This window comes from Muntiacus reevesi, chromosome 1, assembly GCF_963930625.1.
Source record: "Muntiacus reevesi chromosome 1, mMunRee1.1, whole genome shotgun sequence".
Taxonomy (NCBI): Eukaryota; Metazoa; Chordata; class Mammalia; order Artiodactyla; family Cervidae; genus Muntiacus; species Muntiacus reevesi.
In genome coordinates, this window is record NC_089249.1 from 57695474 (window position 1) to 57716272 (window position 20799).

The window sequence follows — 20799 nt, forward strand, 5'->3', positions numbered from 1 at the left end:
AGCCCAGGGGCTCTGTGTGCCAGGCCATGCAGTCCAGGCTTGCCCTGGAGGTGATGGGGAGCCATGGAAGGTTCGGGAATAGAAGTCACAGGGTGTATGAGAGGCGTGTCCTCTCTCTGCAGCCAGGCTCAGAGAAGGGGAGCAGACAGGGGACATTCAAGCGTTGCTCAGAGGGACAGGCAGACAGTCATCATGGAAGAAGGAGAACCAGGGGCCCGGCCACCCCAGCGGGATCCTCTTTGGGTCAGTGGCCCACTGGGCAGAGGATGCAGGAGCCAGAAACCCTGGACCGGGTCCCTCTAGCCTCCTGTGTGTGCTCAGATGCAGCGCTTGACCTCTCTGTGGCATTGTCGCCTCATCTCTAAAGTGGGGGCCTCCTGACAGCTTTGTCCTGAGGACTGACTGAGCTAAGGTGTGAACATGGCTGGGGAAGTGGGGTCCGCTGAGGCAGACGGGCAGGATTCCTGGGCATCGCTCTGGGATGGAGGCGGAGCGCCCAGCTCTGGAGCCCGCAGTCTGGACTGGAGTCCTAGCTGTGCCTCTTGGTTCCCAGGTAACCTTGGGCAAATCTCAGAACCTCTCTGAACCTCAGACTTTTGCGTCTGTGAAATGAGGCCGTGATGGCAGTTGCGTCCCGGGATGGGTGTGAGGACTGGGGGCTCGTGGAGAGTCTTTGGAGCTCGGCCTCTCTGAGTGTCCCCGCAGTGACCTCTTGGCATCCTCCAGTGAGGGAGCCCCCCTCCCCTGCCCTCTGCTCTCAGGCATTGCGTCCTGGTCTGGGTGTACCGCTGGACCCAGCTATACCCAGGGCACCCCAGACCTCCTCTGCTGCAAACCCCAGCATCCCCGGGAGATGAGGTGGCTGATTAAATGGTCTCTGGTACACCCCCTTCCCAGGGGCGTGCGCCTTCCCTGGGGAGATGGTAAAACCAGAGCAGGGCAGGCTGTTTTCTACAGACAAGTATTGCCTCCCTCCCGCCTGCTGTTAGGGAACCCGGAATTCACACTTCGGGGGAAACCGTTTAATGATTTCCATGATGGCCACGAGGAGGTCATTTATATTGGCTAAGCGGGCCTAATTAGATGGGATTCGAAGGTTACCATAAGCACACAAAAAAGCTGTTAAGGGGTTAACCTCTGAGAGATTACATTGTATTCAGCGCTCTGTTAAAGTTTGAATTAATTTTTCCCATGGGTTTGTTCACATTCTAATTTTCAACTAAATGAGACATCTGTTTCAGAAAAGGAAAATTTGCTCTGGTTGTCATGGCAACTATCATTCTGTAAGAAAATTATTCCAATGGTTACTTTAGAACAGAAAGGCAGAAATTCAGGACATAAAGCTGCCTGCCATCGCTCAGTCGGAATTCTGATCCGCCCGAGCTCCTTGGGGGGTCTGTGATGTGTCCCGGACGGTGGGCGGTCATCAGGGCTCTTGGCCCTTGGGGCAGCCAGGCTGTGGGTCTGGGCGAGACCCCAGCTGTATTGGTGCCGGGAACCATGGTCCCGGCAGTGCCAGGGTCTCAGGCACACTCGTGGGTCTCAGACCATGGCTGCCCCCAGGGTGGGTAGGGGACGCTAGAGCTTGGCTGCTTGGATGACAGTCCCCAAGAGCCCCTGCCTGCCTTGTCCTCTGTCTGGAACCCCGGGCAGCCTTGAACTTCACCTCTGGCCCCAAAAGGCCCCACTGGACCAGGAGAGGGGGTCAAATGATCAAACGAGGATGCCGGGGGAATTTGGGCCAACTTCACCGTCAGGAAGGGCAAGCGCCACCCCCTGACCTTCGGCTTCTCTTCCCACGGCACAAACCTGGATGGATGTCACGTACGCGTGACTTTTCCGGGCCGTGGGGGGTGTGGTCACCCTGAAGAGTTGGCCTCTCCTGCTGCCCTGGCCCCCGCTTCTGGCCTCCCTCGGGAAAGTCCCACTAACAGCCTACAGACCGCCTGAGGAACGTCTCCTCTGGACGGTCCCGTGCATGACTTGACTCTGTACTCTCCCCAAATTTCAGTCAAGGCCAGAACTTCTCCCTTTCCCAGTGACAGAGGCCCTGGATACCTGGAGGTGTGTTTTCGTGGTGGTGGTACTTTCGATCTCTTAAACATCCTCCCACTCACCCTCTCTCCCTGCCCTCTGTGACAGCCAGTGGGGCACAGCGTCGAGCAGGAAGGAGCCCCTCTAATGGGTAAGATCTGGGGCACAGGCGTCCTTATCCCGGTTTATATACACACACAGTCTGGGAGCGTCCCGCCCAGGGGCAGAGGCGGGGTGTCTGATGCCAACTTGGGTGCCCTTGATCAAACCTCTTGGGCATCCCTGGGGGTGGGGTGGATGCCAGCTTCCCAGGATTATGAGGGCACGTGTTTCCAAGAACCGTCTCTGGGGAAATGCCACCCTCAGACGCAGGCTCGGTGGCGCTGGAAGGGAAGGTGGAGTAGGCAGGGACTCATGTGGGTGGGCTCCCGGGGGGCCTGTGGGGTCTCTGATATGTTGCTGAGTGTCTTTTCTAAAGAGCCGCTCCTGCCGCGACTCATGGGAATGAGCAGACGTCTTCTCTCCATGCTGATGAGGCCTCGTTCCCCTCTTGTAAATATTTGATTAGGGTTTTTGAAAAATGGATGCTGTGTTTGCAAGGCAGCACCAGAGGGGCGTTGCTCCTTTTCCTGTAAGCTGACGGGCTCCGGGCTTCCAGGGGACCACCCGGCTTGGCTTTCGGAGCAGTTTCCAGGCTGCTGCAGCCTCCCCGGCAGGGACCCCGCCCCGGCTCAGCCAGAGTGGGGTTTCGAGGGTGCCCAGAGTCTGAGGACTTCAGGATGGCAGAGCTATGAGCTGTATGTTAGGGCTGTCAACTGTTTTTGACCAGAAACTGTGGTAGGAAAAGCACTTGTCTTTTTTACGTTGTGACTCAGTACACCCTTCTGTGGGTGTCTATTTAAATATAAATATATTTAACTGAAGTGTCCCTCCCTGCTATGCCGCACTCTGATGTTTTCTATTCTTTTTTTCCTTTTCTATTTTTTTTTAAAAATGTGGTTTGACCCTTCCAAATGCAGTTTGAAAAGCCCTACCCTAGGCTAAAGGTTTTTCATCTAGGTTCCATGAGTGGTTTCAGAGGGGGTTTTTCATGATAGAGATTGTGATGGTGATGATGATGATGGTGTGATGATGGTTATGATGGTGGTGATGATGATGGTGATGGAGATGATGGCAGTTGAAAAGCATTGGACCAGGCACTATTGTAAGGACTTTACATGGATTAATTGTTTTCAAAGCCGTATTGAGGCAAATGCTATTGTTATTATGCCCATTTTACAGGTGGGATAATTGAGGCATAGAGACATTAAGCCACTTGCCCAAGGTCACGTAGGTAATTAGAGGTGGACCCATTCTAACCCAGGTCTGTCTGATCCCAAGATTCCCTCCAAGTTGGGTGTAAAATTGTGTGTGTGTCAGGGAGGGGGTGTTTTTCTGCAGAGAACCCTCAGCTTTCTGCAGACGTGCTAAGGCAGGCCTGGGTCAGGTGTGCCTGAGGGAGGAGGCACCTTCTGGGGGACTGTCCCCGTGCTGCCCACCTCACTGCCTTCCCCAGCCTCATCACACGGACCGCGCGTCCTGTGGTTGGGGATCTCTTGGGACAGCCCAGACCTGGGGGTGCAGACAGCTCTCTGTGCCTGCCCTTTACTGTCTATTTCTCTCTCACGGGCCCTGAGGGCAGATCCCCAGATCCCTACCTGTACAGGTGATTCCTCTGCCACCCATTCATGGCTGGGTGTCCAGGAACCCCATCCCCACCCCCAAGAACAAGGCAGGAGCCATAAGTCTCAAGATCAAAACTTAGCCTGGTGGGGGCTTGGGGAGATGGTAGCTTGGCGCGTGTTGCTTGCTCTTAGTAGTAAATTTTTCTGGGTGGTACCTGGGGGCTTTCATTCCAAATGGAGGATCATGTCTAGCCTTGAGGTTTTGGCTGCAATCCCAAGACAACAGAAAGAGTCCTGTTTGACATCCTGTCCCCAGGCTTATTCATCCAGCCTCTCTCTCTCAACACTGGTTGTTAAACCAACATCTGACCCTCCTCCGGGCCGGTGCTGGGCATTCAGGGTGAGAAGGAAGAGGAAGAGACAGGGCTTTGAAGGAGAAACGTGGTGTGGGAGGGGGCAGGCAAGAGGAAGGGAGGGACCCAGTGTTCCAGGCGGGGGTCACGGGTGAGCAAAAGCTGGCAGCTGAGGGGAATCCCACAAGTGTCTGAAATGGGGGACCTTTGCCCCCAGATGGCCAGTGTGGCCAGTCATCTTCCTCCTTCACAAGCCCTCGTTCCAGGATTCGACACTGCAGGCTCAAAGGCTGCAGGAAGCAGGGGTCAGAGCTGGGTTCCAGAATGACTTCTACACTGACCACCGTGTGACCCTGGGGACCTCCCTTCCTCTCCTGCTGAACCTCAGTCTTGTCCAGAACCTACCATGGTGGGACTAAATCAGTTCTCAAATGCTGCTCCATGGAACCCCCAGGGTTCCATAGAGGTGCACTGGACGGCTGCCAATAAGGCAGAGGCAGTGGGTCAATAGCCAGGGCTGTCCGCCTCCCCTGGGGGTGCTCATGGGCCATGGGGGGATTTTAGTGGCAGCTCTGGGCACAGAAGAGGCTTTGAATATGAAAGCCAGCCCCACGACCAACTTGTGTAGAGTATGTTGGCAAATGGTGGGGAGGTACCCAACCTGGAAGTCTTTGCAGCTGGGCCCAGATCCCTGAGCCAGCTCACTTTTCTGAGCCTCTGCTTCCTCATCTGAAAAATGGGAATAATCCTAGCTCTTAATTCACTGGCTTCTTGTAAGAGTTAGATGAAGCCTTTCCTGTAATGTAATCAGATTGTTGTTCAGTCACTAAGTCATTTTTGACCCCATGGACTGCAGCATGCCAGGCTTCCCTGTCCTTCACTATCTCCTGGAGTCTGCTCAAATTCATGTTCACTGAGTTGATGGTGCTATCCAACCATCTCATCCTCTGTCGTCCCATTCTCCTCCTGCACTCAGTCTTTCTCAGCATTAGGGTCTTTTCCAATGAGTTAACTGTTTGCATCAGGTGGCCAAAGTATTGGAGCTTCAGCTTCAGCATCAGTCCTCCCAATGAATATTCAAGGTTGATTTCCTTTAGGATTAACTGGCACCTGGCGAAAAGTAGGTATGCAGGCAATGCCGGTGACAATTTTTGCTTTCTATTCCGTGGCCCTCAGCCTCCTCATTCATAAAACAGGAAGAAAAAGACCTGTCTGCCCACCTTGCTGCAGGTCTGAAGGTCCCTAGGGTGGCTGGTGAGGAGGTGATGGTGGTGATGATGATTATATTAGTTTCCTAGGGCTGCAGAACTAATTATCACAAACCACAAAGCTTAAAACAGCAGGAGTCGATTCTGCACAATTCTGGAGATTGGAGGTCTGAAATCAAGGTGTCATCAAGGTTAGTTCTTGCAGACGGGACTGAGGGAGGATCTGTTCCCTGCCACTCTCCCAGCTTCTGGTGGTTGCTGGAAGCCTGGGGATTCCGTGACTGGTAGACACATCACTCCAGTCTGTGTAGCCATCATCACATGGCCTTTGCCGCTGTGTGTCTCTGTGTTTTCTGAGGACACCAGTCACTGGATTAGAACCGCTCTAATCAGGTATGACCTCACCTTGATTATGTCTGCAAAGGCCCTACTTCTAAATAAGGTCACATTCACAAGTATTGGGTTCATGCTTCCTCATATATGAATATTTTGGGGGAGGCACAATTTGACCCCCAATGGTGATGATAGTAATGATGATGGTAGTGGTGGTGGTGGTGGTGATGATGATGGGGTGAAGGTGTTGGTGGTGGTGGTATTGGTGGTGATGATGGTGATGGTGATGGTGATGATGGTGCCTTTGTAGATGCTAAAGGGCTGTATTAATTTGGGGATCTTATAATGACTTAGGCCTAAGAGCTAATTCTTAGTTGGGATACTTTCATTGTCATTGAAAACCCAGTTCAAATGGCTTTCTATTGGCCCATGTAACTGAGAAGTGCAGAAGTGTGGTGGGTGTCAGATGCAGTTTGATCCAGCTGCTCCCCTGGATCATGTGTTCCAGCCATCTCCCTTTAGGACAGATTAATAGGTGCCAACAACTCCCAAGATAAGAAACTCACTGGTTGATATGCACGTGTGACAGTGTTCCTTTATCTCATCACTGGAGGAAACTCTGGAGTTGTCTCCAACTGGAAGGATCAAGGTCACATGCTCACCATTGAACCCATTGATGGGGAATGACTTGCATTGATCCGTCTAGGACTGGGATGAGCAACAGGTTGGAATTCTGTTCATTGGTCTCTGTCCACCTGGCCCTGACCTTGATGTTGAGGGTGGACTCAGCACTGTGGAGCCCCTGGTGGGAGCTTCAGGGTGGAGACAGGAACGAGCATTCCCACCTGGGACCCTCTCTTTCTTGGTGGGGGCTCCACTGGCCCCAAATGTGGGAAGGATGATGGATGAGCATTTTCCCACCATGGGGACAGGTGAGAGTATTCTTCTCTGGATGTCCTTAGAAGGGCTTAGAGCAAGAGAGGTCTTTGGCAGAAACTGGGTTTTTTTTTTTTTTTAACTTTCATTTAAAAAAAATTACATGAATATATGGTTGACCCAAAAGCTTGTTTGTTGACCCAAAAGCTTGCTTGTAACATATTATGCCAGCGCAATAATATTGTTCATCATAGAAAAAAGATTTTTTTAGTAGTGAAGCAAGAGGGAAAAGGTGCACCCAGGGGCTTCCCTAGTTTGCCAGTGGTTAAGAGTCTGAGCTTCCTCTGCAGGGGGTATGTGTTCAATCCCTAGTTTGCAAACTAAGATCCTGAGTGAGACGCAGCCAAAAAGAAAAAACAGACTGGTCATTACCCTGGCAAGAGCCTAGGTGACTTCACACCTTGAATCCCCATCCAGGTGGACCACCTCCTGGGTGTGAGGTCCTGGGTATCCGGCTGGCCCTGATGGCCGAGTGCACTGAGGCCTGCCTCTCATCGCCCCCACTCTCGGTGGCCCCTCTGAACCCCCTGCTCTTCTCCTACAGGCAGCCCTGGTTTTACGGCTGGGGTTTTAACCTCCCGCGTGGCCAAGCGCTGCTCGAGAAATGGAACCTCATTCCCGAAGGCGTGGACGTCTTGATAACCCACGGACCGCCGCTGGGTAAGACTCATCCGCCCCCGCCTTGGGCCCCTGGCCCCGGATGCCTGCTCGTGCTGGGAGGATGCAGGGTGTGGGTGCTGGGGCCAGGGGGCGCTGGGCCTGTCCAGGGGAGCTGCAGCAGGGCTCTGTTCTGAGTCGTGGTGCTGGGGCACCAGTCACCCCACTGTCGCTCTCATTTCCTGCGCACCTACTGTGTGCTGTGGGCTCCACATGTCACTTCCTGGACTGCTCACAGCCAGGTGGCGAGGTCAGACTCAGCTGCCCCTTGCACACAGGTGGCACCGTGGAGCTCAGGGGGCCAGAGACCTGAGTCCTGGGGGCTGAATACCACAAGGTCACTCTCACCAGGCCCCATCCTGTGCACCCCTCACCCCGGGAGACCACCCATCCCAGGGCCTGGGATTGCACTGCCTGCAGCTTTCCTCCCAGCCCCCACACCCCCTCTCCGGTCCAAGCTGATATCACCACTTGTCATCCCAGGTGGGAAGGGTTGCCAGGGGAGGCCCAGCACAGGCCCAGAGTCCCTCGCTCCGACACCTGTTCTGGGAGAAGCTGCCCTGAGCACCTCTGTGCGCCAGATGACCAGCCAGCACCCTTGGGTGCCTCCCTCCACCCTCACGAAATGTTCCTTATTTCCAAACGGAGGGAACCTAGAGGCCCAGGGCCCTGACATGGTCTAGGCATGACACGTGGCTTGTAGTGAGGCTCTGGAGCAGGTTTCTTGTTTTCTCCCTCCCTTGCTCCCTCTCCTCCTTCCCTGCTTTCCGCCTCCCCATCCATTCCCCCACCAGCATCTTTTGGGTTCCTTCCTCACCACGTCTGTTTCACACACAACACACAACCCCTGCTCTGGAGGTTACCTGTGTGCTCAGCCCAACCCAGTTGTTAAATGAATTGTTGAATGTGGCACAGAGAGGTTAAGTGACTTGTCCAAGGTCACACAGCCAGCAGGTAGCAGAGCCTGGGGCTTAAACCCAAGAGTCTGCTCCAAGCCTACTTCCCTCCCACTTCCTGCCTCTCCCCTGCTCTTCCTCCTCCTCTTGCTCCTTCTCTTCTCTCTCTCTCTCTCTCTCTTTCTCTCATCTCTAAGTCAGGTCCATTGCAGCCTGTGTGATTCTTTGAGTGGCAGGATCCATCTTCCCCTCCCCAGCAGTTGTAGAAACCTGTTTCTCCCGCCCAAGCAGAGAAGGGGCTGAGCTGAACCCTCGTTGTCCGCTTGGAGTAATCAATTACTCTTCGTTTGTGTAGCCATGTGAGGCTAATAAGCCTCCACCATATGGGCGGCTCCGGGAGGCTGGCCGTGCGAGCAGACCCAGACGCGGGCACGTGCGTGAGGCTGCAGTGGATGAATAGGGCATTTTCCTGATTTTGTGATGCTTGTTTAGAAAGTTTTCAACCTGGAAATTCTGCTCCCGGACTCCTCCCTGCTGCCGGCTCACCTTGGGCCTCACCTGTCCCTCTCAGGCCTCAGTTGTCTTCTCTCTGCAATGGACAGATGCCAGCCTTGAGGCCACTTTGAGCATGAATGGTCTGGAGGCTCTCAGCTCTGGAGCCGTCTTCCCTACCCCGTCCCGCCCCGTGCTGCCTGGCGCACTCGGGCTCTTTTAAGTGTGTTCTCTGTGTGGCCCTGCAGGAGGAGCAGGGACAGGGGGAGGTGGGGGAGGCCGCAAAGCCCCAGGAGGTGCACGCTGGAGCCGGGCCTTCCTCCCCGAGGCTGGGGAGGGCAGGGTGGGTCCAGGACCGCCCTGTCTCTGCGACTGCAGAGCTGCGACCTGGTCTGCCTGGATCCCGTCACTGCCCTCCCTCTCTCTCCCCTGCCAGGCTTTCTGGACTGGGTCCCCAAGAAGATGCAGCGGGTGGGCTGCGTGGAGCTGCTCAACACGGTGCAGAGGCGCGTCCAGCCTCGGCTGCACGTCTTCGGCCACATCCACGAAGGTCAGCGAGGGCGGGGGCCGCACACGTGGTTGTTGTTATTGTTCAGTTGCTCAGCTGTGTCCGACTCTTTGTGACCCCACGGACTGCAGCGCGCCAGGCCTCCCTGTCCTTCACTTAGCTCCCAGAGTTTGCTCAAAGTCATGTCCATCAAGTCGTTGATGCCATCCAACCGTATCATCATCCATCACCCCCTTCTCCTCCTGCCCTCAATCTGTCCCAGCATCAGTGTCTTTTCTAATGAATTGGCTCTTCCCATCACGTGTCCAAAGTAGTGGAGCTTCAGCCTCAGCATCAGTCCTTTCAATGAGTATTCAGGGTTGATTTCCTTTAGAATGGACTGGTTTGATCACACGCTGGTGGGGGAGGGGCACCTCACTGGCTTATCAGAGGGACCCTCTTGGCTCCCTTGAACCTGGTCCCCTCCTCCCTGGCCAGCGGGAAATAGCCCACCTCCTACATACACTTGGTATCTACATACACCTATCTACACGCTAGCTGTCAGTTATCCATTGCTGAAGTGTTTCATCATAGGAAGATGAGGGCAAAATCTGGCAAGACTCAGGCATAAGTTTTACTTCCTAGAGCCCTGCAACTCTGCCATGCCTCTAGCCTGGGAAGTCTTCAGAGATGGCGGGGAGCTTTCTGGAGGAGGGGACATTTGGATGTTACCTAGAGAAGGATTGCCTTTGGGGGTACACTGTGAGCTGTCTACGGGGCCGGAAGCCTGTCTTCCTGTTCACATCTCTATGGCCTGGCATACAGCAGGTGCTTAATGAATGTGGAGGGCTGCCTGCCTACCTGAGGGGCTCTCGTGGCACCTCCCCTCCCAGTGTCCCCACCCAAGACAGACATGAGCTTCCGCCTTCTGTCCTGGGGGCAGGACCACTTGCTGTGTCCCCATGGCTGGAGTTGGAGGGGGGTGTCCATATCATCTCGGGCAGTGGGCAGGGTGGCCATGAAGGTGACTGGTGATGTCAGCTGCATCCTGACTGCCACTCTGTCCCCGCCCTGGCCTGTCACTGCCCAGGGTTCCCCTCATTAGACCTCAGCCTTCCTCACTGGAGCCTGATTGCACCAGTTGGACAGCTCCCTCCTTTGGCTCCTTTTGAACCTTTATCCCCCCGTCCGAGGCCTCTTGGTCCCACCGTACCCTGCCATGAAGCACATGGGCTCCCATGGGGCACGGGACCACTGTGTTTTCCCCCAGGGTTGTCCCCTGGCCTCTTGAACCTCTGTCTGCGTTGGGCTGGGGCTCCTGGTCCTCATGTTTGGTTCACATCAGGTCACTTTCCAGCTCAGAAACCAGCAAGACTCAGACCCTTCCTTCTGCATCATGCGGTCAGGGGTGGGAGTGATCAGACCTCTGAGACCCCGAGGAGCTCACAGACTTCTGGGCAGCAGATGAACCATCAAAGGCGGGACCTGAAAGGTCATGGGAGAGGTGGATGGTGCATGTGCTGCAGGATAATAATAACGCCTGGCATTTTCTGTAGCCCTACTGTGGGCATGTAACACCATCATCTGATCCAAACCCCACCCCCCCGCATGATTGTACAAGTAAAATGCAGGCTCCAAAGAACTCGTAACCTGCGCAGAGGAGGGGAAGTGTCCCTTTTGGTTTGGAGGTGATCTGAGCTGAAGGTTGAAGAGGATTCTGACAAGTAGATGTGGTGGGAAGAGGGTATGATGAGGACAGAGGTGAGGAGAAGAAAAGTACATGACGGTGGTGGTGATGCTGACAATGATGGTGACCAGGTGGCAGTGGTGAGGATGGTGATGTTGATGATAGTGATGATGGTGGTGGTGGTGATGGTGACGATGGTGATGGAGATGATGATGACGGTGATGGTGATGGAGATGATGACGGTGGTGGTTGTGATACTGATAGTGATGATGATAGTAGTGATAATAGAAGTGGAGATGATGATGGTGGTGATGGCGATGGTGATGATGTCAATGATGATGGCTCAACATGCACTTTCCAGGCACCTGGGCTGAACACATGGATTATTACCTCATTTGCTGCTCACAGCAGGTCGGGAGGAGTGTCTAGCCTTGCTAGTTTCCATAGCTTGCCCCAGACAATTTTAGCCCCCTGTGGCTAAGTGCCCTCTGACACCCACACCCACCAGACCACCCTCAACTGCTCCTCTCAGCCCTGACCACTGTGTGCTTACTGTCTAGGGTACGGAGTCATGGCAGATGGGACGACTACCTATGTGAATGCCTCTGTGTGCACCGTGAACTACCAGCCCGTGAATCCACCCATAGTCATCGACCTCCCCACCCCCCGGAACTCTTGACTGCCCCCGCCGCCCCAGCCCTTCCCACCGCATCAGCTCCATACACCTGGCCGAGAGCACGGACCCCCAGCCGCCCTTCCTTCCCTGCACACAGCCTGTCCAGCTCTGGGGACCAGCCCAGGCAACGGGCTGAGGCCTCGGAATGAAGAAAATCACCCCTGACTCTGTCCCTGAAGTCGGGACCCCGCAGGGCTATTGGGGGATCTGCACTCATCGCTGATTTCTGCGTGTCCCTTCCGTGTGTTCCTTGTTAAAGGACCTACTATGCTCGCGGCTGCGTCCTGCTTGGGACGTGACAGAGTCTTCATCTTCTCAGTTGGACGCCCAACAGTTTGGGAAGCTGCTGCTCTTGGAAGGATTCTGAAGTTCTGGCACAAAATCTCCCTCTCGCTGAGGGTCTGAGTGGCTGCACGCCTCAGGGTTGGGGAGGGTGGGTGGGGGCTGTCACAGCCTGAGTACAGGCAGCCCTTCCGCTTCTCCCAGGCCTCTGAGGGAGCAATCAGGGACGTCTCAGGAATCGGGGTGCACCTGGCCAGGCCACCCAGCCTTCGGCTTCATGCCGTCCCATGTTTTCTTCCTGTGGGCATTTTTGCTGATGTGAGCAATGGCCTGAGCATCCTGGACACCCGCTCGGAGCCTGGACTTGGTGGGGTGGAGGGGCGTTGGTTCTGTAGAATGAGGTTGTTGAGGACCCAGGACTGGGCTGGAGAGTCCCCACGTGCTGGACGCCCCTGGTCCCCTGGGGTGTGCCAAGCTGCAGAACCCAGCAACCACGGGGGGTCCATGGGCCGAGGCAGCCCTGCCCACTATGTGCGCCCGTGGGGACGTGGACACACACTCACACACACGCGCGCCCCTCTTAACACCCAGTGAAGTGAACTCCGTGGTTCCCACTGCTGTCCTCAAATGTTCTGGCCCCCGCTGGGATTTCCCTCGCCCCTCGGGTTCTGTCTCCCCTGCCCTTGGCTGAGAAGGCTGAATGGTTCACAGCTGTGGTACTGGGTACCAGTTGCCCCCTAATGGGAACACGGCCCAGAGTCAGAGCCGGGACTGGATTCCCGCAGTTCCACCAGGGGGACTTCAAGGACTGTGGCGTGGGGCTGAGACTCTCTGATGGACAGAGAACAAACCGGGCCTGCTTGGGGTGAGGCCGGAGACGCAGAATTGGCACGGGCAACATTAGATTCTTTATTTAAAATTTAGGTATTTTGTTATCATAGATTCCCCCCCCCCCCGCTTTAATTTTGGTTTTTAAAAATACCGCATTAAAATAGTGTCATTGATCTCGATCACCGAGTTTTTTGGTGCCCCCTTCAATTGTGTGTCGGAGAGGAGGGCTCTGCCTGTCTCCTCTTCATCCCAGGCCTGGGAACCAGCATTTAATGAGCCCTTTGCAGATGTGATCTCATTTCCAGCACTCCTGGAAGGTGGGTACTACTGGCCCTGTTTTAGAGATGAAGCGATTGAGATCAGAGAGGTTAGGTAACTAGCCTGAAGGTGCACAGCTCAAACGAGGCAGAGGCAGGATTTGAACCTTGGTCTCTGACTTCACAGCCCCCTGCTTTGCCAGCACCCAAAGCTCTGCCCCTACAAGGGGATGCAGGACTCAAGGCTCTTTTTCTTTAAGGATCCTGTTCAGCACCTGTCAGGTTCATTTTTCACGGAAAGCCCCTGGAGCCCTGGAGGACTCGAGATCCCAGGATCCCAGGAGACCGTGTTTGCTTCCCTGCATGAGTGGGGCTCTCATGGGGCGAGGGGCCCATCTGGGGAGCCCAGGAGCAGCAGCACGCTGGCCGGGGCCAGCTTTACTCTTCAGCGTGCGGGGCTTCAGGAGTCCCGTTCAACCCACGTGGTTCCTGGTAGCCGGGGATGTTTACAGGGTCTCTGGGGGCACCTCAGACGCAAAGCGCGTGTGTGCTTAAATGGGTGGCGACGACTCCAGACTCTTTCGATCGCCTCTACTGAATTTCTATGAGGACCAAGAACTATAAACTTAAAAAAAAAAATCTTTTTCCTAAGGTATCTTCAGAATATGGTGTATTTTTATGTGGAAAATAAAAGTTATGAAGGCAGCTGTTACTTTAAAAGAAAAATTCATTAAAAGTCCTTGAGGTATGAAAGATGATGGCGTGCTCCTCAATCATTTCGGCATAACTTGATTGTGGCTGTAATTTTTTTTTGTCAAGCATGTCAGACAATAAAGTCTTTGTAAAAAGAAAGAGCAGTTCGCCTGGTGTCTCTTCCTCTGTCTCTGGGTGTTGTGTGGGGCCTGTGGGGGAGGAGAGGCATCCTCCCGGCCGAGTCCTGGGCTGAGTTCAGAGCCTGAAGACCTTCTGTGAGCCAGCGACTGGCATCCTTCTGCTGGCTCCGGCTTCCCTCAGAGGTGGTTGGCACGTGCACTTCTGTACCCCATCATGTTCACATAGCTCGAGCACCTGGTCCCCCCCACCCCAGACAGTACCTCAAGGTGGCCTTAGCTTTGGCCTCTTCCAGGAAGCGGCAAGTTCTAATCCAGCCCTTGTCAAACTCAGGGTCCAGGTGTTGCCCAAGAGAAGCTCAGGCAGATATAATAGCTACAGTTCCAAAGCTCCCTGTGCTGTAGAAGTTCTGCCATTTTCATCTGCCCGTCCATCCATCCATCCATCCATCCATCCATCCATCCATCTTGCCACCATCCATTTATCAATCCATCCATCCATCCAACTACCATCTATCTATCCATCCATCCATCCAACAACCACCCATCTATCCATCCATCCATCTAATCACCATCCATTTATCCATCCATCCATCCAGTCACCGTCTATCTATCCATCTATCCATCCAACCACCATCTATCCATTCATCCATTCATCCATCCATCCATCCATCCAACAACCATCTATCCATCCATTCATCCAACAATCATCCATCTATTCAACCACCATCCGTCTATCCTTCCATCCGTCCATCTAATCACCATCCATTTATCCATCTGTCTATCCAACTACCATCTATCTATCCATCCATTCATCCAACAACCATCCATCTATCCATCCATCCATCCAACCACCATCCGTCTATTCTTCCATCCAACAACCATCCATCTATCCATCCATCCATCCAAGCACCATCCATCTGTCCATCCATCCAGTCCAACTACTGTCCATCCATGTACTCACCCACCCATCAGTCCATCCACCCCGCAAACATTCACTCAGCACCTCTCTTGGACCTGACTTGCAGTAGGGACATGGCAGCAATGAATTTAAGAGATAGGGTTGATGAAGGATGGGTGTGGGGAGCCAGAGATGATATAATGGGTGTTGGCTGCCTGTCATGGAGGGGGAACACGGGGCAGGAAGACCAGGTTTGAGGAGCGGATGCTGAATTCTGTTTGGGACTCAGGGGCCGGAGGTGCCTTTGGGAGATGTAGGGGGAGGTGTTCTGTGGCTGGGGGTAGGATGTGATAAATGGACCCAGAGGGGAGGAGCCTCTCTGGAGACCTTCATTTGTGGGTCAGAACCAAAGCCGTGGGGATGGGGAGCAGGCTGGGGCTAGCCCGGATGGCATCAGCCTGCCGTGACCCTCTCCTGTCCTCAGACTGGCCCACCTGTAACCTGCCCTTCCAGAGGGCTCCCTCCACCAGAGCCTCAGACGTGGCTACAGTGCCGGGTCCTGGGCTTTGGGTCCCCAGCCGTAGGTTGGGGGGAGGAGCTGCTCCATTCGAGGCACTCCTGTGTGCTCACTGTGTCCGGAGCAGGGCTCCCGAGCGGGGGCAGGGCCCGCTGGGGCTGCGGTCAGCCCGGGCTGCGCCGTCTCACTGCAGCTGCTGCGTTAGTGCCTGCTACCCACTCTGCTGGGGAAGCTTCCAGGTGGCGCAGTGGTAAAAAAAAAATCCGCCTGCAAATGCAGGAGATGAAAGAGATACCGACTTGATCCCTGGGTTGGGACGATTCCCTGGAGGAGGAACGGACAACCCACTCCAGTACTCTTGCCTGGAAAATCCCATGGACAGAGGAGCCTGGCGGGCTACAGTCCGTGGGGTCGCAGAGAGTTGGACACGACTGAGCACAAGCACCCGCTCTGCTGAGATGTGGCAGCTGCTGGGTTCTAAGCCCGGTGCTCCTGCTGCCTTCAGTGGAGACGAGGCGGAGGTGGGGTGGGGCGAGGGGCTGACGCCATCATGAGCTGCCCCCCATGCTCTGACTTGGGCAGGTTTACTCAGCGGTGGAGCGGGATCCACAGCAAAGAGAGCTTAGCACGCTGGGCTCACTGCACTGCCAGCCGCCTCCAACACAGGATGGGGTCCCCACCGACACGTCTACTGTCCCTGGGAGTCCAGGGGGGCAAGCCCAGTGAGCTGCGAACCTTCCCTCTGCCTCTGTTCTTATGGGAGCTCACACTCAGGAAGCCCAGCCCCCAGCCACCTTTTCTTGCAATTTGGCTTCCATGGAGCTGATTCTTGAACATCCTGTCTGAGCCACAAGGGAAGCCCCCTTCAGCCTCCACCGGGAGTAAATTCTCAGGCCTTTTTCTTCCAGGAGACTCCTGCCCCAGCCCCCTGGATAAACTAGTAGAGATGACAAGATCTGTAAACCCGGGTTTAACCCAAGACTCCTAACGTCACCCACAGCTCCCAACTGGGAGTCTTGTTGCAGAAGATCCTGGACACTCCACAGGGTCCTCAGTCCCACCCTCCCTTGAAGGACCAGACTGCAAAGTCCTCCAGGATGTGGAAAACAGGCCCTGCTGTCTGGATGCTTGAGGGGTACTTTGGAAGGTTCCTCTGATCCGGGAAGAAGCTTAACCCTTCAGCCGTCACACGTTTGGGGCCCAGTGAATGGCAGACAGGGTCAGGCTTGGGGGCCCGGAGGAAGATCAAATCCATTGTGTAGGGGCGATCAGGGAAGGCTTCTTGGAAGAAGGAGCCTGGCTGGGCCTTGAACAGGAAATGATTTCCCCACTTTAAAAAGCTTTTTCATTTTGAAATAATTTTAGATTTACAGAAGAGTTGTAAAAATGGTACAAAGAGTCCCCACAGCTTGCCCTGATGTTAACATCTTGCATAATCAGGGTCCATTTATCAAAACTAAGAGATTAGCACAGTGTAAGGCTAATAGACCTTTCTTTGGGTCTTTCTGAATAACGTCCCATCCATGAGTCTTCGTGGTATTTAGTCATTATGTCTCTGTAGCCCTCTGTGGGTTGGTGACAGTTTCTCAGCCTTTCCTCCATTTTCATGACCTTAAAAGTTTTGAGGACTGTCTGTGTATTTTGTAGACTGTCCCTCCAGTTGAGTTTGTCTGATGATTTCTCAGGATTTGCCTGGAGTTATGTGTTAGGAGAAGAGTGCGGAGGTGATGTGTTCTTCTCAAGGCATTATATCTGGGTTACGTGAGACCAAGGTGACTTACCACATGCTTAATAATCTTTTTTTTAAAGTATTTGTTTATTGATTTTTCACTGCCCTGGGTCTTCCTTTCTGTGCGTGGACTTTCTCTAGCTGTGGCGAGCAGGCTTCTCATTGTGGCAACTTCTTTTGTTATGGAGCAGGGGCTCTAGACCCTCAGGCTCTGTAGTTGTGGTCCATGGACTTAGTTGCTCCGGGCCATGTGGAATCTTCCCGGATCAGGGATCGAACCCATGCCCCCTGCATTGGCTGGCGGATTCTTACCTGTTTCACCTCCAGGGATGTTCACGGGGTTGTTAATCTTGATCACAAGGTTACAGGATATCTGCTGGGTTTCTCCACTGCAAAGATGCTAGTTCTCCTTTTCCATACTCGGTCTGTTAGAAACAGTCACTAGACCAGCTCACACTCAAGGAGAGGGGAATGAGGCATCCAAGAACGGGGACATAGGATATAATCGCCACACTGACTTACACCTGTTTAGAGGAGCCATCTCCAGGCTATGCGATCCGCCTAATGTTGTTTCCCACTAATGTTAGCATCCATCCATGGGTCTTGCCTGGAGCAGTGGTTACTGTGGTATTCTCGTGGTGATTTTCTGTTTCTTCTTTCCTCCTACATATATTATTTGAAATTCTTCTGTAAGGAAGATTTGCCCCTTCTCTGCCATTTACTTATTTGTATCAGCATGGGTAATCTTCAGGTTAGAACCTAATGCTGTCATTTATTTTGTTGCTCAAACTGTTCTAACTTTGACCATTTGGGAGTTCTTTCAAATTGGTTCCTGTGTTCTTTTGACATATTCCTTTTGTTTGTCTGTTTCACTTCCTTGCTTTGGAGCAGGCTCATCTTTTATTTCCCTTGCCCCAGGGCATTCGTTGTTTCTCCTTCAAGTTCTGGCTCTTTTTATTTAGAAATTCAGATCTGGAGTGTAGATGGACTAGTTGCTATTGGGGTATGACTATTTCTAGACCCTCTTAGTGGACAGAGCTAGGAAATATTTTTAGAATACTAAAATCCATGTAAGGGGCTTCCCTGGTAGCTCAGACGGTTAAGAGCCTGCCTGCAATGCAGGAGATGTGGGTTCAACCCCTGGAGGAGGAAATGACAACCCACACCAATATTCTTGCCTGGAGAATCCCTTGGACGGAGGAGCCTGGCGGGATACAATCCATGGGGTTACAAAAGAGTCAGACACAACTGATCACCACCACCACCAACAGTGAAGTTCACTCTTTGTAATGTACAATTCTGGGGGTTTTAACAAATGCTTCGAGTTATATATCCACGACCCTGGTACTACAGGAAGCAGTCCCATCACCTAAAAGTTTCTTTTATTTGGCCCTTTTAAAATCACACTGTTTTCCAAAAGGGCTTCCCTGGTGGCTCAGCTGGTAAAGAATCCACCTGCGATGAGGGAGACCTGGGTTCAATCCCTGGGTTGGGAAGAGCCACTGGAGAAGGGAATGCTTTTCTAATCCCACCAGCAATAGTGAATATTCCTGTTAGTCCACGTCCTCAACAGAATTTGGTATTTAAAAATTTTAACTATTTGAGTTGGTGTGTTACATCTCATTTTGGTTTGGACTTCCATTTTTAGATGACTAATGATGCTGAACATTTTTTCATATGTTTATTTGCCATATTTCTTTTGTGAAATGTATGCTCAGATCTTTCGTGCCCTTCTTAAAAAACTTGATTGTCTGTCTTCTTGTGTCTGAATTTTGAAGTTCTTCAGGCAGTGGACACAGGCCCTTAAATGAAGACACGATTTGCACATCTTCGGGTCTGTAGGTTGTCTTTTTGTTCTTTTAACGGTTTCTCAGAGCAAAAGTTTTTCATTTTCATTAAGTCCAATTTACCAGTTTTTCCTATTATAGATTGTGCTTTTGGTGTAGCCCATTGATAAACCCCAGGTCATGCAGATTTTCTGAGGTTTTCTGGTAGAAATTTTATAGTTTAACGTTTTATATTTGGGTTTACAATATATTTTGAGTTGATTTCTGTATCAGGTGTGTGGCACGTGACAAATTTCATATTTTTTCAAATGAACGCTATTTTCCCATTTAATTTCCTTTGCACATTTGTTAAAAGTCAGTTGATTACATTTGTGTGCGTTTATTTCTGGACACTCTATTTTGTCCCGTTGATCTATAGTGCTGTGATCTTGCCAAAATCATATTTTCTCGATTACTATGATTTTACAGCTAAATCTTGAAGCTGGATGGTATGAATGTTTTTGCTCTTTTTCACAGAGGGCAAAAGAACTCTTGGCTTGTTTTGGCTACTCTAGTTCCTTTTTTATTTAAAAAAAAAATAAGAAAGGGATTCCTTTACTTTTCATATATATGTATGTATGCATGGAGAAGGTAATGGCAACTGCTGTGTTCTTGCCTGGAAAATCCCATGGACAGAGGAGACTAGCGGGCTACAGTCCATATGGTTGCAAAGAGCTGACACGATTGAACACCGAGCATACATACATACATATATATAAGAATCTTTACAAAATTGTGTTTTAATTTATAATCTGTTAAAAAAAATTTTTTTAATTAAAAAAATAAAATTTACTTGGCTGCACCAGGTCTTAGGTGCAGCATGCCGGACCAGTTCCCGAACCAGGGATGGAGCCCAGGCCCCATCTGGTCCCCTGGCTGCGGTTCGCTAACTTGATACAATAGGACAGCAGTGGATACTGAGCATGCCTGCTAAGTCGCTCAGTCGTGTCTGACTCTGTGACCCCGTGGACTGCAGCCCGCCAGGCTCCTCTGTCCACGGAGTTCTCCAGGCAAGAACACTAGAGTGGGTTGCCATGCCCTCCTCCAGGGGATCTTCCTGACCCAGGGATCGAACCCATGTCTCGTACATCTCCTGCTTTGGCAGGTGGGTTGTTTACCACTAGCGCCACCTGAGATGCCCAGGAGACACGGAGTCAGGCATCTTTACGCTTGGAGAGGAATTTGCCTTTCTTCCGTGAGGACTGGCGTGTGGGGCTCGGGTCAATCTCAGCAGAACTTGGGCTGCACTGTCGTCTGCTCCCTCCTTGCCCTTGGGCTTCCTCTGCGGGGCCCCCTGGAGGGACGGGCTCCTGTGGCTCCTAGCTGCTTACCCTTTTATTCAGTGACTGTCGGTGTGGTGGCCGGGGAGGGGGTGGTTCTGATTCAGACTCTGGGAGCACGGGGAGCCTTTCTCCGTGGCCCTGCCCTCCTGCACGGGCTTCACCCCCACAAAGGCGTGCCCGCTCTGCCCCTGTCTTGCACTGGGCTCCCGCCAGTGCCCTGGGCGCGGTCTTGGTGTCCTCTTCTCTGCATGGTACTCTTTTCCGCTCCCTTCGAGGGACAGGGAGGTGGGTTCTGGCAGAGTTGCAGCTGGAGCCTCCTCTAGCCCCACTACGAGGGGCGCAGGAAGGGTGTCCGTGAGCTCCCGCGGCGTTTCCTGGAGGATGCCAGGTCCTTGGTGTCAGAGTCTCCTGCGTCTCCATTTGGTTTTGGGCAATTTGTTGAAATGTTCCAGCTGAATCCTCTTGCTGGCTCACATGGTGTTTCGTGTCTGTCCTGCAAAAGCAAGCGCTTGGGTCTGCTATCTCCCCGGAGGCAACTGTCTGTCTCCAGACTGTAGCGGACTGTGTGTTGAAGCCCTCTCTCGGGTGGGTTTACGGAAAGTTGTTAATCTCGTTTTGTCGGGCTTTTCTCTTGTACGGGTGGGAGTGATGCCCTCTCCAGCATCTCACAGCCCCAGACCACAGGGGCTTCTTAAACCTTGGTTGTGTCATCCTTACTCGTGGCTCATTGGCCAAAACAAGTCATGTGGCTGAGTGTGGCTTCAAGGAGTGGGGAAATGGATGTTATTCAGAGACAGGGACTTCAAGGTCAAAAGCAAGGGACGTGGATACATGAAGGGGAGACAGGTGGGGCATTTGCTCTCACATGTGTTCTACTGGGTTCGGAGAACAGGCACTCCATTCTTTCTACACAATGGGAT

General features: G+C 52.8%; 1 protein-coding gene across 1 annotated transcript in view; it reads left to right on the top strand.

Moving 5' to 3' along the window:
* MPPED1 (metallophosphoesterase domain containing 1) overlaps window positions 1-11841 on the top strand; it is a 77232-nt gene extending 65391 nt beyond the window's left edge. The window contains exons 5-7 of the mRNA XM_065924184.1: window positions 7073-7188; window positions 9010-9123; window positions 11308-11841. Coding sequence (XP_065780256.1) covers window positions 7073-7188; window positions 9010-9123; window positions 11308-11426 — 349 coding nt within the window. The 3' untranslated portion in view covers window positions 11427-11841. The remainder of the gene's footprint in view (window positions 1-7072; window positions 7189-9009; window positions 9124-11307) is intronic.
* The last annotated feature ends 8958 nt before the right edge of the window (window positions 11842-20799 follow it).